This window comes from Nycticebus coucang, chromosome 3, assembly GCF_027406575.1.
Source record: "Nycticebus coucang isolate mNycCou1 chromosome 3, mNycCou1.pri, whole genome shotgun sequence".
NCBI classification, from domain to species: domain Eukaryota; kingdom Metazoa; phylum Chordata; class Mammalia; order Primates; family Lorisidae; genus Nycticebus; species Nycticebus coucang.
In genome coordinates, this window is record NC_069782.1 from 126701646 (window position 1) to 126716636 (window position 14991).

At 48.5% G+C, this 14991-nt stretch overlaps 1 protein-coding gene across 3 annotated transcripts in view; it reads left to right on the forward strand.

The window, feature by feature from the left end:
- Positions 1 to 13972, forward strand: part of UBTD1 (ubiquitin domain containing 1) — a 59476-nt gene extending 45504 nt beyond the window's left edge. For all 3 annotated transcript variants that reach the window (XM_053582886.1, XM_053582890.1, XM_053582889.1), the window contains 2 exons: positions 10564 to 10791; positions 12887 to 13972. In XM_053582886.1, coding sequence (XP_053438861.1) covers positions 10564 to 10791; positions 12887 to 13272 — 614 coding nt within the window. In that variant the 3' untranslated portion in view covers positions 13273 to 13972. The remainder of the gene's footprint in view (positions 1 to 10563; positions 10792 to 12886) is intronic.
- The last annotated feature ends 1019 nt before the right edge of the window (positions 13973 to 14991 follow it).

Below are 14991 nucleotides of genomic sequence, written 5' to 3' on the forward strand. Positions count from 1 at the left end.
GCTGCACAAAGAGACCAGAGCAGACAGAAGCCTGCTCTCCCTGGGTGCACCCCACAGCGACCCTGTGAATGTGCACGTTGTATGCAGCCTGGTAAAAGCTCGCCCTGTCTCCTCACTCATGTGGGCCTCCTTGTCTGCGCCTGCGGCCGCCTCGGCACCAAACCTATGGGTAGGTCTGTTTCTCTTGGCTACATTTTCATCTCTGCCACGGCCACAGAGGTTGGGGCCCTCATCCTCCAGCAGGTTCCCTCACTATTTACCTATCTTGGTGACTGGTTTTGTGCCTCCTGGATGCCCACCTTTGCCCACCCACTTTCTTTCTTCCTCACTTTCCATTCAGTGAGGTGTGTCCACAAAACATGGTCCCCTGTTCCCCCTCTGCAGGGAGTTTCTTCTAGACAGCTGTCTGTTCCCTACTATGCCCCATCTGCCCCTCTCCTCACCATCTCCTCCCACTTTTCCTAAATAGCCTGTCTACTTCCCTACTCAGTGGCCAGTGGATACTGAGACCTGCTGCATGCCAGACATTGACCCAGTCTCTGGGATCAGGAAGACGAACTGGAGGGGGCCCCAGCCTCAGGCAGACAGACAAGGTCATTGCGAAGAACTGCCTCTGCTCTGGTCTGGGTGCCATCCTAGAGCCAAGAACAGGGCTCCCAGGGGAAGGGGAGCTCTCTGCCAGGACTCCTGGGACCCAATGCCCCAGGAAGGGATGCAGTTTAGGAAGACTGGCTGGTCACTTAGCAACTGGCTCCACCCCTTTATCTCCCCAACCCTGGAGCTAGGGCCCAAGGGAATGAATGGGGAGGAGAGGCCCACAGGCCATAAAGAGGCCAACAAATCCCAAAGTGTGGGAGGCCCCAGCTGACCAGAGCTGGGTCAGCACTTTCCCTTCGAAGTCACCCAGGCTCTGAGGGTCATGCTGAGCTAAGTCTACCTATAAATATCTCACTTTCTAAAGGGATTACCTGGGTTCACTTCCCCCAGCTACACCCTCCCCACCTGGGCTGATCCTTCTTCTGCGACCTTCTGTTCTTTTTGACCTCTTATCCCCACTGCCGGTGGGACACATCAGCCCACCGGCTTTCCAGGTTTATTGGGATGTGGGGGGAGTGGGAAGAGATTCCAGTCTACCTCCTGGCCAAGCGGAGGAGTCTACCCCCTTGCCACTTGCTAGCCAGACTTTTGAGACAGAGAGGCTCTAGTTGCCTCTCCTGCTAGAGCTTTATCTCTCACACCAGCCAGAGCAAGCCCAGACTTGTCACATAATCAGTACTTCTGAGGAGGACACTATTGGCCCTATCCCTGGAATAAGGTCCTGGGGACAGAGCTTGGTAACAAGTGTGGAAATAGCTTGGGGATTGCTGCAGGAATAAATAGGGTTGTCTCCTGGCTTGTGTGGACTGACTGGGGAAATCTCTGCTCCCCTTGGCTGGTCTCAGATTTGGTGTCGCACCCCAGTGGCTCACTTATTCCAGTCCCTGAAGCCACAGTAAGGATCTCTTGGGAACTAGAAGTGAAGGGACCTTCTGACTTCTCCCCTGCAGACCTCTCTCCTGCTTCCCCTGCCTGCCCACTGTGGCTGTGATGATTGCTGAGACCTGCCCTAGGGTAGGCCTGCTGTGAGGCAATGGGGTATTCAGAGGGAAGGGTCTGCTTGCTGCCTTTCCTCCTGTCTTTGTATTTTAGTGTCCCCTCTTCTGTGTGGTCATCCTGAATTCAGCAGTGTGAATCAGGTGGTGGAAGTACACACTGTCCCACAGGTGCGTGCCAGTTCTGGGCAACTTGGAGAGCACCTTCAGTCTTCTCTCTCCCACTCCTCTTTCAGTGCTGTCCCTTGGGAGTAGTATCGCCAGACACCATTCATTATCGAGGCCAAACCACAGCATCCACTACCATCATTATCCTCCTCCAGCCCAGACATGGTGCCCTCCTGCTGTCTTCCCTCTTCATTCTCCAAATTGGCTCTCAGCAGCAGTGTTTGAGACCAGGCATTGAGCTTGTTTATGTTACGGTACGGTTGAGCATGCCATTTCCATTTCTGTTTCACTGTGTTTACAAATAGGCTCTCAAATCAGAATCAAGTACATACACCAGCCCAGCCCCTGTGACTAAGGTGTATGAGTACAAAGGCAAAAAGGTGGGCCCACAAAGGTCTAAGGTGGGCCCTGGGATCTTCCTGGTTTTCTTTTGTTGTTGTTGTTGTTATTGTTTTGAGACAGAGTCTTACTATGTCACCCTCCGTAGAGTGTAGTGGCGTCACAGCTCACAGCAACCTCCAACTCCTGGGCTTAAGCGATTCTCTCGCCTCAGCCTCCTGAGTAACTAGGACTACAGGCGCCCGCCACAACGCCCGGCTATTGTTTGGTTGCAATTGTCATTGTTGTTTAGCAGGCCCAGGCCTGGCTTGAACCCCTCCATCCTTGGTGTATGTGGCCGGCGCCTTACCCACTGAGCTATGGGGCCGCCTTCTGTTTTTTGTTGTTGTTGTTTTAATGTAGCAGTCTTGCTCTGTCACCCTGGCTAGAGTGCAGTGGTGCTACCACAGCTCACTGTAACCTGGATCTCCTGGGCTTAAACAATCCTCCTGCCTCTGCCTCCTGAGTAGCTGGCACTATAGGTGTATGCCACCACACCTGGCTAATTTTTTAACATTTTTGGAGAAATAGGGTCTTGCTCTATTGCCCACAGTGGGAATCTGCCTTTTTAACCAACACCCCAGGGGATCCTAATAAAGGTGTTTGGGACAAGCCTTTGTGGGCCCACCTTTTGCCTCTGTACTCATACATGTGGATTCTCTACACAATCACAAAAACCCATGATTGTGGTGGGTGTTTTGCCCTGTGGCCTCCCCTCATAGGTTGTGTATACAATGATCTTTTGTTATTTTTTTATTTTTTATCTGATTATGTTTTTTTGGAGACAGAGTCTCATTTTGTCACCCTTGGCAAGTGCTATGGAGTCATAGCTCACAACAACCTCAAACTCTTGGGCTCAAGTGATTGCACCCGAGACCAACTGCCCAAGTATCTAGGATTAGATTGGGTTTCACTCTTGCTCAGGCTGGTTTCAAACTCCTGAGCTGAAGCAGTCTACCTGCCTCAGCCTCCCAGAGTGCTAGGATTATAGGTGTGAGCTACCATGCCCAGCAAGATTTTTTTTTTTTTTAAGGACAGAGTTTAAGTATGTCGCCCTCAGTAGAGTGCTATAGCGTCACAGCTCACAACAACCTCAAACTCCTGGGCTTAAAGTGATTCTCTTGCGTCAGCCTCCCAACTAGCTGGGAATACAGGTGCCAGACACAACACCCAGCTATTTTTTTTGTTGTTGCAGTTGTCATTGTTGTTTAGTAGGCCCAGGCCAGGTTCGAGCCCTCCTGCCTTGGTGTATTTGGCTGGCACTGTAACCACTAAGCTATGGGCACCAAGCCTTTTGTTATTTTTTAAATCTTTCTTTGGTCAACTTCATGCTAAGGATAGGAACCATTTCTGTTACTCTGTCTTTGACCTAAAGCTTATCTAGGACAGGTGGAGACATAAGTAGAAGCCACTAAATTCTTCTACTGCTGAAACCAGCAAAGCCTGTCCTGGCCCTCGGCAAAGTTGCCAATACCTGCCAGCAACTGGAATCCTACAAGCTGTGGACTCTGAGCTTCCCAGCTCTCTATTGCCCTCAGCCCCTCATTGGGCTCCCCAAACTCTTACTACTTACCATAGCAGCTCCCCCAGAAATCCATGTATCTTTTTTCCTTATTAACAATTTTTATTGTATTATTCTTATTACTAAAGTTATATATTCTTATTATAGAAAACTTGGAAAACATAAGCCAAAAAAAATCACAGGTAACTGTCAACCAGATATAACCACTATTAACATTTTAGTATAAATTCTTCCAGTCTTTTTTTTTTTTAATTGTTGGGGATTCATTGAGGGTACACAGAACCAGGTTACATTGATTGCCTTTGTTGGATAAGGACCCTCCTCTTTTTATTTTTTTCTCTTGAGACAAAGTCTCACTATGTTGCCCTCGGTAGAGTGCTATGGCATCACAGCTCACAGCAACCTCAAACTCTTGGGCTTAAGCGATTCTCTTGCCTTAGCCTCCCAAGTAACTGGGACTATAAGGCATCTGCCACAACACTTAGCTATTTTTAGAGACAAGGTCTCTCTCTGGTTCAGGCTGGTCTCAAACCAGCAAGCTCAGGACATTTACCATCTGGGCCTCCCAAATGCTGGGATTACAGGCATGAGCCACCGCTCCCAGCCCTTCTTCCAGTCTTTTTAATAGATATAATTATACATACCTTTATTTTTATTTTGAGACAGAGTTTTATGTTGTTACCCTCGATAGAGTGCAGTGGTGTCATCATACCTTACTACAACCTCAAACTCCTAGTCCCACGCCATCATCCTGCCTCAGACTTTCAAGTAGCTGGGACTATAGGCACACATCACCACACCTGGCTCATTTTTTCTATTGTGGGTAGACTTAGGGTCTTGTTCTTGCTCAGGCTGGTCTCCCAACTCCTAAGCTCAAGCGATCATCCCACCTTGGCCTCCCCAACTGCTAGGATTATAAGCCACTTTTTTTATTTTTAAACAGACAGGGTCAGCTTGGCGCCTGTACATTGGTTACAGTGCCAGCCACGTACACCAAAGCCGGCGGGTTTGAACCTGGCCCAGGCCAGCTAAACAACAATGACAACTGCAACAAAAAAAATAGCCGGGTATTGTGGCAGTTACTCGAGAGGTTGAGCCAACAGAATCACTTAACCCAAGAGTTAGAGGTTGCTGTGAGCTGTAATGCCACAGCACTCTACTGAAGGTAACATAGTGAGACTCTGTCTAAGAAAGAAAGAAGGGAGGGCGGCGCCTGTGGCTCAGCGGGTAGGGCGCCGGTCCCATATGCCAGAGGTGGCGGGTTCAAACCCAGCCCCGGCCAAATTAAAAAAAAAAAAAAAAAAAAAAAAAGAAAGAAAGAAGGGGATGGGAGGGGAGGGGAGGAAAGGGAAGGGAAGGGAAAAAAGAAAGAAAGAAAGCTTCTTTTTCTGTTTTTGTCTCTATCTGTGCCTAAGATCATAAGCATCAGTGTGCAGGGCTCCAGACATCAGGAGATGTTTCAGGGCCTGGAAAACTTTGTTAGATATTCTGCTGCATTTGACCCACAGATGAAGGGAGCCGACGGGTACAGAGGTGCTGTGGCTGCCCCCTGCCGGCTCAGAGGGGTAGTGACGGCTGTAAAGGAAATGGGTGGGCTCCCAGGACTGTTCTGCCTTAATCCTGCCTGCTCCTGTCCCTGTAACCCTGCTCCTCTGCGTGGAGAGTGAGGATTTTTAAAACTATTGTCCCATGGGTCCCTGAAAATGCTCTGAATACTTGGAGAGGCCCTGTCTTAGTGTGTTGGTCTGTGGGTGATGTGTACAAATGACTGCTAGGAAAGCTGGCTGCTGAGTGGAGGAGCGGAGGTGACCCCAAAGCCAGTTCAAGAGAAGTCTGTCAGCCAAGGCAGCACCCCTCAGACACATTTGTGTCCTTCTGAGGTGACAACTTTGAAAGGAACCACAGTGGGACTGTGTTTATTTTAAAGCTCTGTTCTCAGGAGAGAGTATGATGTATGTACACACAGTTACAGCCCAGGCGTCCTTGGGGTCATAGTCCAGCAACCTCCGTTGTTGGCAACGGAGCCAAAAGATGAACATTGAAAAATTTCCCAAGCTTCTTCCTATATATAATGCTGATAGCTTGGTTGTGCCCTTTCTCAGCACTCAGCAGATTTGGAGTATCCCCTAAATGTACCTGACCTCCATCTATACTAGGAGCTGCAGGTAGACAGAGACCAGTAAGAAGTGACATCTGGCAAAGGGGAAGGAGGCAGGAAAGCTACAGTAATCAGCTCATGAAGTTAAAAAGCCAGTGAAGGGCGGCGCCTGTGGCTCAGTCAGTAGGGCGCCGGCCCCATATACCGAGGGTGGCGGGTTCAAGCCCAGCCCTGGCCGAACTGCAACAAAAAAAAATAGCCGGGTGTTGTGGCGGGCACCTGTCCCAGTAGTAGGTCCCAGCTACTCAGGAGGCTGAGGCAGGAGAATTGCTTAAGCCCAGGAGTTGGAGGTTGCTGTGAGCTGTGTGATGCCACGGCACTTTACCTTGGGCCATAAAGTGAAACTCTGTCTCTACAAAAAAAAAAAAAAAAGCCAGTGAAGTTATTATAAAAAGTCATTGAGTGAAGGTGCAGAAGTTTTATACCTCAGGGGTCCCGGAGGGTGTCACTGTATCATGACTGTAACACCTAAGGAATCAAAGCTCTTATTAGAAAGTCATCATGCTTGGGCAGCTCCTGTGGCTCAGGGGAGTAGGGTGGCAGCCCCATATGCCAGAGGTGGCAGGTTCAAACCCAGCCCCGGCCAAAAACTGCAAAAAAAAAAAGAAAGTCATCATGCTAAAAAATCAAAGAGGAAAGGAGTTCCGAGATCATGAAATTGAGCTATTTCCTTGATCAAGGCAAAAAACATGTCTAGCCTAGCACCCTGGGAGGCCAAGACAGAAAGATCACTTGAGCTCAGGAGTTGGAGACCAGACTGTGTATGAGTGAGACCCTATCTCTACTAAAAATAGGAAAATTGGCTTAGCTCCTATAGCTCAGCAGCTAGGGCGCCAGCCACATACACCAGGGCTGGTGGGTTCGAACCCAGCCTTGGCCTGCCAAACAACAATGACAACTAAAACAAAAAAAAATAGTCGGGTGTTGTGGCAGGTGCCTATAGTCCCAGCTACTTGGGAGGCTGAGGCAAGAGGATCGCTTAAGCCCAAGATTTTGAGGTTGCTGTGAGCTGTGATGCCATGGCACCTACCCAGAGTGACAGCTTGAGACTATCTCAAAAAAAAAAAAGAAAGAAAGAAAAATTACAGGCATTGTGGTAGGTGCCTGTAGTCCTAGCTGCTTGGGAGGTTGAAGCAGGCACTGGAACCGAGGGGTTTGAGATTGCTGTTAGCCTCAGCACTCTAGCCTGTGCAACAGAATAAGACTGTCTCCAAACAAACAAACAAACAAACACCTCCGAGCCAAACTTGGAAAAAAACACATGGACCAAATTATAATCATCGTTCCTTTAGTGCCTCCTTTCTGCCTTTTACACTTCGATTGATCTGATTTTGATTTTTGTGGCTGGCCTGAGGTAGGAATTCCACTTTATGTTTTTCTTTATGAAGAACTTGTAGTCCCAACACCATGTATCAAATGGTCCATCTTCCACCCGCATCAGCAGCATTCTTTTTTTTTTTTTTCAAGAGTCTCAAGCTGTTGCCCTGGGTAGACTGCCATGGCATCATAGCTCACAGCATCCTTCAACTCTTGGGCTCAAGAGATCCTCTTGCCTCAGTTTTTCTTTTTCTTTCTTTCTTTCTTTTTTTTTTTTTTTTTGAGACAGAGTCTCACCATATTGCCCTTGGTAGAGTGACGTGGCGTCACAGCTCATAGCAACCTCAAACTCTTGGGCTTAAGCAATTCTCTTGCCTCAACCTCCCAAGTAGCTGGGACTATAGGCACCTGCCACAATGCCAGGCTAGTTTTTGTTGCAGTTGCCATTGTTGTTTAGCTATCCTGGGCTGGGTTCGAACCCACCACCCTTGGTGTATGTAGCTGGCGCCCTCACCACTGTGCTACAGGCACCGAGCCTCAGTTTTTCTATTTTTGTCGTTGTTTGGCAGGCCCGGGCCAGGTTTGAACTCACCAGCGCCAGTGCATGTGGCCGGCACCCTACCCACTGAGCTATGGGTGCCAAGCCATAAGCAGCATTCTTTCTCACTTTAAACAAGTTTCTGTATATGCCTGGGTCTATTTGGGGGCTCTGTTCTATTCTGCTGGCCCATTTGTCTGTCCCTGTTCCAGTACTGTGCTGACTATAGCTTTATAATTAGCATTGTTAATGGCAGTGCAAGTTTCTCCCACTTGATTCTTCTCTAGGAGCATCTTTGTTCTTCTATATAAATTTTGGACTCGTCTTACCAAGTTCTTTGGGAAAAAACTCCTAATGGGAATTTCATTGGGATTACATTACATTAATAGATCAGTTTAGGAAAGAATGGACATCTTTATGATGTTTTTGAATATTACTTCATCCCCATTCTTCCTGGGGTATCCTTATGGAAATTCTAATTTAAAGTGTTAGACCTTCTGAATTTCCATTGTCATATTGTTCATTTTTAGAAGTTCTTTATGGTTCTTTTAAAATCTACTTGGGCCAGGTACAGTGGTTTATGCCTATAATCCCAACACTTTGGGAGGCCAAGGTGGTAGGATCACTTGAGGCCAGGAGTTCAAGACCAGCCTAAGCAAGAGCAAGCCCCTTCTCTACAAAAAAATAGAAAATTAGCCAGGCATGGTGGCATGCACCAGGTAGTCCCAGCTACTTAGGAGGCTGAAGCAGGAGGATTGCTTGAGCCCAGGAGTTTGAAGTTGTGAGTTATGATGAAGCCACTGAAGTCTAGCCCAGGTGACAGAGCAAGACCCTGTCTCAAAATAGTAATCATCATCATCTTCATCATCATCTATTTGGTCATTCTTTTTGTTTGTTTTTTGAGACGGAGTCGTACTTTGTTGCCCTGGATAGAGTGCTGTGGTGTCACAGCTCACAGCAACCTCAAACTCTTGGGCATAAGTGATCTCTTGCCTCAGCCTCCCAAGTAGCTGGGACTACAGGTGCCCGCCACAACACCCGGCTATTTTTGTTGTTGTTATTGTTGCCCAGGCTGGGTTCAAACCCACCAGCCTCAGTGTATGTGGCTAGCGCCGTACCCACTGAGCTGTGGGTGCCATCTCCAGCCTGGTCATTCTTTATAATCTCTCATTCTTTACTCATATTGGTAAGGCACTGTTATTTCTTAAACTTGGTACTTCATAATCTGTGTCTGATGAATTCCATATGCAAAGTCTTTGTAAATATGATTCTTCTGCCTGCTGTTTGTGCTGGCTCTGGCTCATATTGCCTTATTTCCTTGCATGTTATGATTTTTTTTTGAACTATGATGTTATTTATTTTCCTTGGATCTTTATCTTGAGAATTTTTTGAGGACTGGTTTGAAGTTGTTTTCCTCCAAAGAGGGTTTGTATTTCCTTCTGCAACCCCAGGAGCACTTTAAATTAAATGTTTTGTTTATAGAGTTTTCTGCCTATACTGGTAGCTGTGAATTCAGATGGTAAACCACAGGATTTAGTCAGACCTTAGGTGGAATCCTCAGTCAGTCACTTTCACTTACTGTGTGACCTGGGGCCAGTCATTTAATCTCTACAAATCTGTCCTATCATCTGTGAAATAGCAATAATAATACCTACCGCCTAGGGCTACTGCAAGGATGAAATGGGATAATGTATATAAATAAAGAACTTCCTTGGGGTCCTCTCCCACAGTTGGTGGTCAGTAAATGCTGTTTCCTCCCTCCTTCTTCCTGCCCCAGCCAGTAGGAGCAGTTGGAAGCAGCCCCAGCCTTAGTTCCACCTCTGATTTATAGGATTAAGTTACCACAGGAGCTGAGTACTTTAGACCTGGGGATCACTGTGCCTTCAACTTTGAGATGACTGAGGTCCCGAAAGCCTTTGACAGACACCCCTAACCTACAGCTTGGCTGTGGTCTGGAGTTGTGGATGTCCCTTGGTGCTAGGTTTTAAGAAAAATAACATTTGACAGAATTGCTTTTTTTTTTAGATGCTGCAGGATTTTTAGGCTGATTAATGATAATATTAAAAGAAATTTTTTTATGACTACATGGTGAGACATTAGTAATCAGACTTGAAAATAGTTGATAATTTTTAATCATTTGGGAAGTTGACAGTAATACGTAAGTGAAATAAACAGAAAGTTGTACAGTGACCTATAAATATCTTAAGTCCTTTCTGGAACAAGAAATATAAGGAAATAGACTTCATAACATGAACTCAACTATATTGAGAAAAATCAGGGAAAGGAAGCCAGAAGGAAATAGATTTAAGTGTTAACAGCAGTTACTTCGGAATGGTGAAATGCTGAGTGATTTTTCCCCCTAAAGGGAGCATGGTACAGACAGTGGCCAGAGGTGGCCCTGGCATCCGACTGTCTTGCACTAAGTTGATGCCTTTGTGGCTTTAGACAAATAACAGACTATTTGGGTTGGTTTCCCCATCTGTTGAGTGGTTTTGAGGATCAAAGGAGTAATAAATCCCACATGCCTACACTGTGATCTGGCCAAAGTCGGCTCCATAAATGGTGGCAGTAACTATTTTTACACATATATATTCTTCCCCGATTTTTAAGTACTGAACATGTACTGCTTTATAATCAAAGAGTAAAATTATAACTGAACAGCAGAAGCAAAGGTAGCATATGCTTTACCAACGTAATTACTTTATGCCCCCAGTTTGGTATACGGATTTTCCTGACTCTTCCCTGCTACTGAGGAAGGGCCCCAGAGACCTACAGACTTAGGGGCTAGTGTAGCAGGGTGCCATGGACTGGCCCAGGGAGGTGAGGGAGAGAGTAGACCACAGCTTCAGTGGCTTCAGAGATGCTGACCCTCTCCCTCTGTCCTGTCCAGGCCGCAATGAGCCTCTGAAGAAGGAGCGGCTAAAGTGGAAAAGCGACTACCCCATGACAGATGGGCAGCTGCGGAGCAAACGAGATGAGTTCTGGGACACGGCACCCGCCTTTGAGGGCCGCAAGGAGATCTGGGATGCACTCAAGGCTGCTGCCTATGCTGCCGAGGCCAACGACCACGAGCTGGCCCAGGCCATCCTGGATGGAGCCAGCATCACCCTGCCTCATGGTGAGTGGGCAGGGCAGGGCTTTAGCATTGCTGTGGCTAGGGAGTTGTCAGCACGGTTTAGGGGTGCAGGAGAGCTGGTGGCCAGCCATGAGTAAGGACAGTCTATTCTAAGTTGGGGGTGGGGGTCATGGTATTCACTTACTCTCAAGCAACCCTCACTGAGCATGGGCCAGGAATGGGGACACAGAGGAAAACCAGACCTGGTTCCTATTTGCCTAATGAGGGGACACAAAGACACCAATAAACCTGCAAAGCAGTGTGATCAATGCAAGCTGTAGACTTGCTCGGGACACTTTGGAGTCCCAGAACATCCAAGACACAACCTTGTATTCAGTGCTGAGCACTGAACTAGATGCCTTAAATTATCTCATTTAAGTTCATAGCAGCTTATGGGCCCAGGTAAAACCAATGCTAACAGTGGAACTCTAGAGTCATGAACCTGGGTTTTAACTTGAGTGTTTCCCTTTCCTAGCTGTATTACCTTGAGCACAGAGCTTCTTTTTTTTTTTTTGAGACAGAATCTCACTGTGTCGCCCTCGATAGAGTGCCATGGTGTCACAGCTCATAGCAACCTCAAACTCTTGGGCGTAAGTGATTCTCTTGCCTCAGCCTCCTAAGTAGCTGGAACTACAGGCGCCTACCATAACCCCCGACTATTTTTTATTGCAGTTGTTTAGCTGGCCCGGGCTGGGTGGGAACCCGCCACCCTCAGTGAATGTGGCTGGTGCTGTAACTACTGTGCTATGGGTGCCAAAGAGCTTCTTGAATTTAGAGCCTAATTACCTTAGAGCTGTGAAGGGGAGGTAATTATTTAGGGTTCAACAAGATACACATAACATCATTTAGTCCAGTCCCAGTACTTAATAGGTGCTCAAAAGACAGTAAACATTTCTACAGGCATTACATTGTACTGTAAGGAAACTGAGGCCCATAAAGAACAGGGCCTGTTGGCAGCGCCTGTGGCTCAAGGAGTAGGGCGCCAGTCCCATATGCCGGAGGTGGCGGGTTCAAACCCAGCCCTGGCCAAAAACCACAAAAAAAAAAAAAAAGAACAGGGCCTGTGCTGTCTCATTCATCCTTATAAGCATAGTGGCTGGCACACATGTACAAATGAATAGTTAAGTAATGTGCTAGGGTTGAATGAACCAGTACCTGGTAGAGGCAAGATGCCAACCCAATTCTTCCTGACTGCAGGCTTGTCCTCCTCTAGTCATTGGTCTATCCATGGGAGACCTGACTATGGGGTGGCCGTGGCAGTTGTATTAGTCTGCTCAGGCTGCTATAACAAAATACCACACACTGGGTGGCTTAAACAACAAACATTTATTTCTCACAGTTCTAGAGGCTGGGAAATCCAGGATCAAGTTGCTAAGCTATTTGGTTTTGGGTGAAGACTCTCTTGCTGGCTTGCAGGTGGCCACCTTCTTACTGTGTCCTCATATGGAGGGGGGTGGGCAGAGATAAAGTGAGATGATGCTCTGGTATCTCTTACAAGGACTATAAACCAGGCACAGTGGTATGTACCTATAGTCGCAGTTACGTGGGCAGCTAAGCTGGGAGGATTGCTTTAGCCCAAGAGTTTGAGACTAGCCTGGACAAAACACAGCAAGAATCTGTCTCTTGCTCAGCACCCATAGCACAGTGGTTATGGCGCCAGCCACATACACCAGGGTTTACAGGTTCGAACCTGGCCCAGGCCTGCTAAACAACAACAACTACAACAAAAAAATAGCCGGGCGCTGTGGCAGGTGCCTGTATTCCCAGCTACTGGGGAGGCTGAGGCAAGAGAATCACTTAAGCCCAAGAGTTTGAGGTTGCTGTGAGCTGTGACGCCATGGCACTCTACCCAGGGCGACATAATGAGACTCTGTCTCAAAAAAATAAAAATAAAAAAGAAGAATCTGTCTCTTATACTGTTAATTATACCAGATCAGGGCCTTTACCCCCTCACTTAACTTTAATTACTTCCATATAGACCCCTTCTCCAAATACAGTCACATTGGGAGGTTAGAATTTCAACTTAGGAATTTAGGGGGACATTCAGTCCATGACTGAATCCCTGAGCCAACTCTGACACCCCTCTCCTCTCCCACAGGCACCCTCTGTGAATGCTATGATGAGCTGGGGAATCGCTACCAGCTGCCCATCTACTGCCTCTCACCGCCCGTGAACCTGCTGCTAGAGCACACCGAGGAGGAGAGCCTGGAGCCCCCCGAGCCCACCCCCAGTGTGCGCCATGAGTTTTCCCTGAAGGTGCGCCTGTCCACGGGCAAGGACGTGAGGCTCAGTGCCAGCCTGCCTGACACAGTGGGGCAGCTCAAGAGGCAGCTGCACGCCCAGGAAGGCATTGAGCCATCCTGGCAGCGATGGTTTTTCTCTGGGAAGCTGCTCACAGACCGCACACGACTCCAGGAGACCAAGATCCAGAAAGATTTTGTCATCCAGGTCATCATCAACCAGCCCCCGCCACCCCAAGACTGATGAGCCCACAGACCACTGGGAAGGGAGGCTCCTGTGGGGCTACATGGCCCCCTCTGGAGCACTAGGCCCCCCGCCTTGCTGCTGCCTTCGAGTGCTGTTATTTCCTGCAGGGGCACCTCCCCATGATGTGGCTGCTGGGTGAGCCATGAAGGGACCCTGTCTCCCAGGGCACCTTGTGCCACCAGTGCCCAGCATCCAGGGAGCAGGCTATCATATACAGGCCTTGCAGCCTTGTCAGAGAAAAGGTGAACCAGGTCCTCTACCCTGTCTCTCTCGAAGCAGGTTCGAGCCATGAGGGCCAGCCTGGAGGCCCCTGGAGCCCAGATCTGTCATCTGGTGCTGCCAGCTGTGCTCACTCCAGTTTTCTGCTCAGGGTCTGAAGCAGCTGCTGTCTTCCTCCTCTGTGCCCACCCCTGGCTCTGCTCTGGGCACAGTGCCAGTTCCCCGGAGAGGAGGGAACCACAGTGAGCCCCAGGGCTTAGGGAGCCTGAGGCGGGCCTCTGCCTCTCCCTGCCTCCAGCACAATTGGCAGAGATGAAGCGTGTGGTGGACAGCTGGGCTGTTGCGGCAGGGGTCTGCACAGGGCCATCTCCTGGCTATAACCAGGTGGTGAGTGTCTGCAGCCTGGTTATGGCCCCCACAGCCACTCTCTGTGTACAGACATATCTGCATATTTATCAATAAAGCCTTTTGCTCCTTCTGTCTTGCCTGGCATTTTACCGAGTTCTTCTATGGCTCTGTGGCGCCCAAGGCCTGTTCTGGTGTGGGAATAGATGGATGCCCAGCCTCCCCAGCTGCTCTGGGCACAGCAGGGTGTACATGCAGAATGAACCTTGGACTTTGAGTCCTCTGGGTTCTGATCCCAACTCCTCCTGTGTTCTCATGGGTCCTCAGAAAAGCCACTTACCCTGTGAACCCACTTAGCTTTAAAGTGGAGCTGAAGCTGCCTGCCCTGGGTTGCTGAGTAAATTAAACAGGAAAACAGATGTGAAAGTGCTCAGAGTGTAAAGACAGCCTCAGTCAGAGACCTCTGCAGTAAAAGGGGCATGGCCCTCGTGACAGAGGTGTGCAGGAAGTCCTGGAGATGCCATGCCTGTCGGGATGTTAAACCAAAATCTCTGACAGATTTAGATTATGACGTGTCCGATCTTTGTGATCTCACTGGCACGGGCACCGGAGAGTGAAAGGAACTGGTTCCGTGAGCTTTCTCAGGAAACTGTTAGATAAGGTTGTGTGGCTAAAGGCAGACACATGAGCCTCTTGCAGCAGAGAGCTGGGGGGGGGCAGTGGCTCACTGGCAGGTTAAACCTGGGTCCAATCCTGCAAGTTCCAGGTGTGGAACTAAGTTATAGGATCTGCTTTTTCGTCCAATTGAGAGCATTTTTCCTTCTCAGTGAGCACAGCTGGCCCCAATCAGAGCAGCCTGCACTGTCTGGGCCTGACCAGAAATCACAGTGGGAAGGGTGATGCAGAGTAGCTGGTCTCCATGCTGCACTCTGGCTTCCCAAGATCCCTCTCTTGAAGTAAGACCCTGTGAGCCCTGCAAAAGACTTACCCTGAGGCACTTGAGGGAGGAGACAAGGATAAATTTGGCCATGAAGAACCACAGCCAAATGTGGTGATGCTTTCTTTTTTTTTTTTTTTTGGTTTGTGGCCGGGGCTGGGTTTGAACCCGCCACCTCCGGCATATGGGACCGGCGCCCTACTCCTTGAGCCACA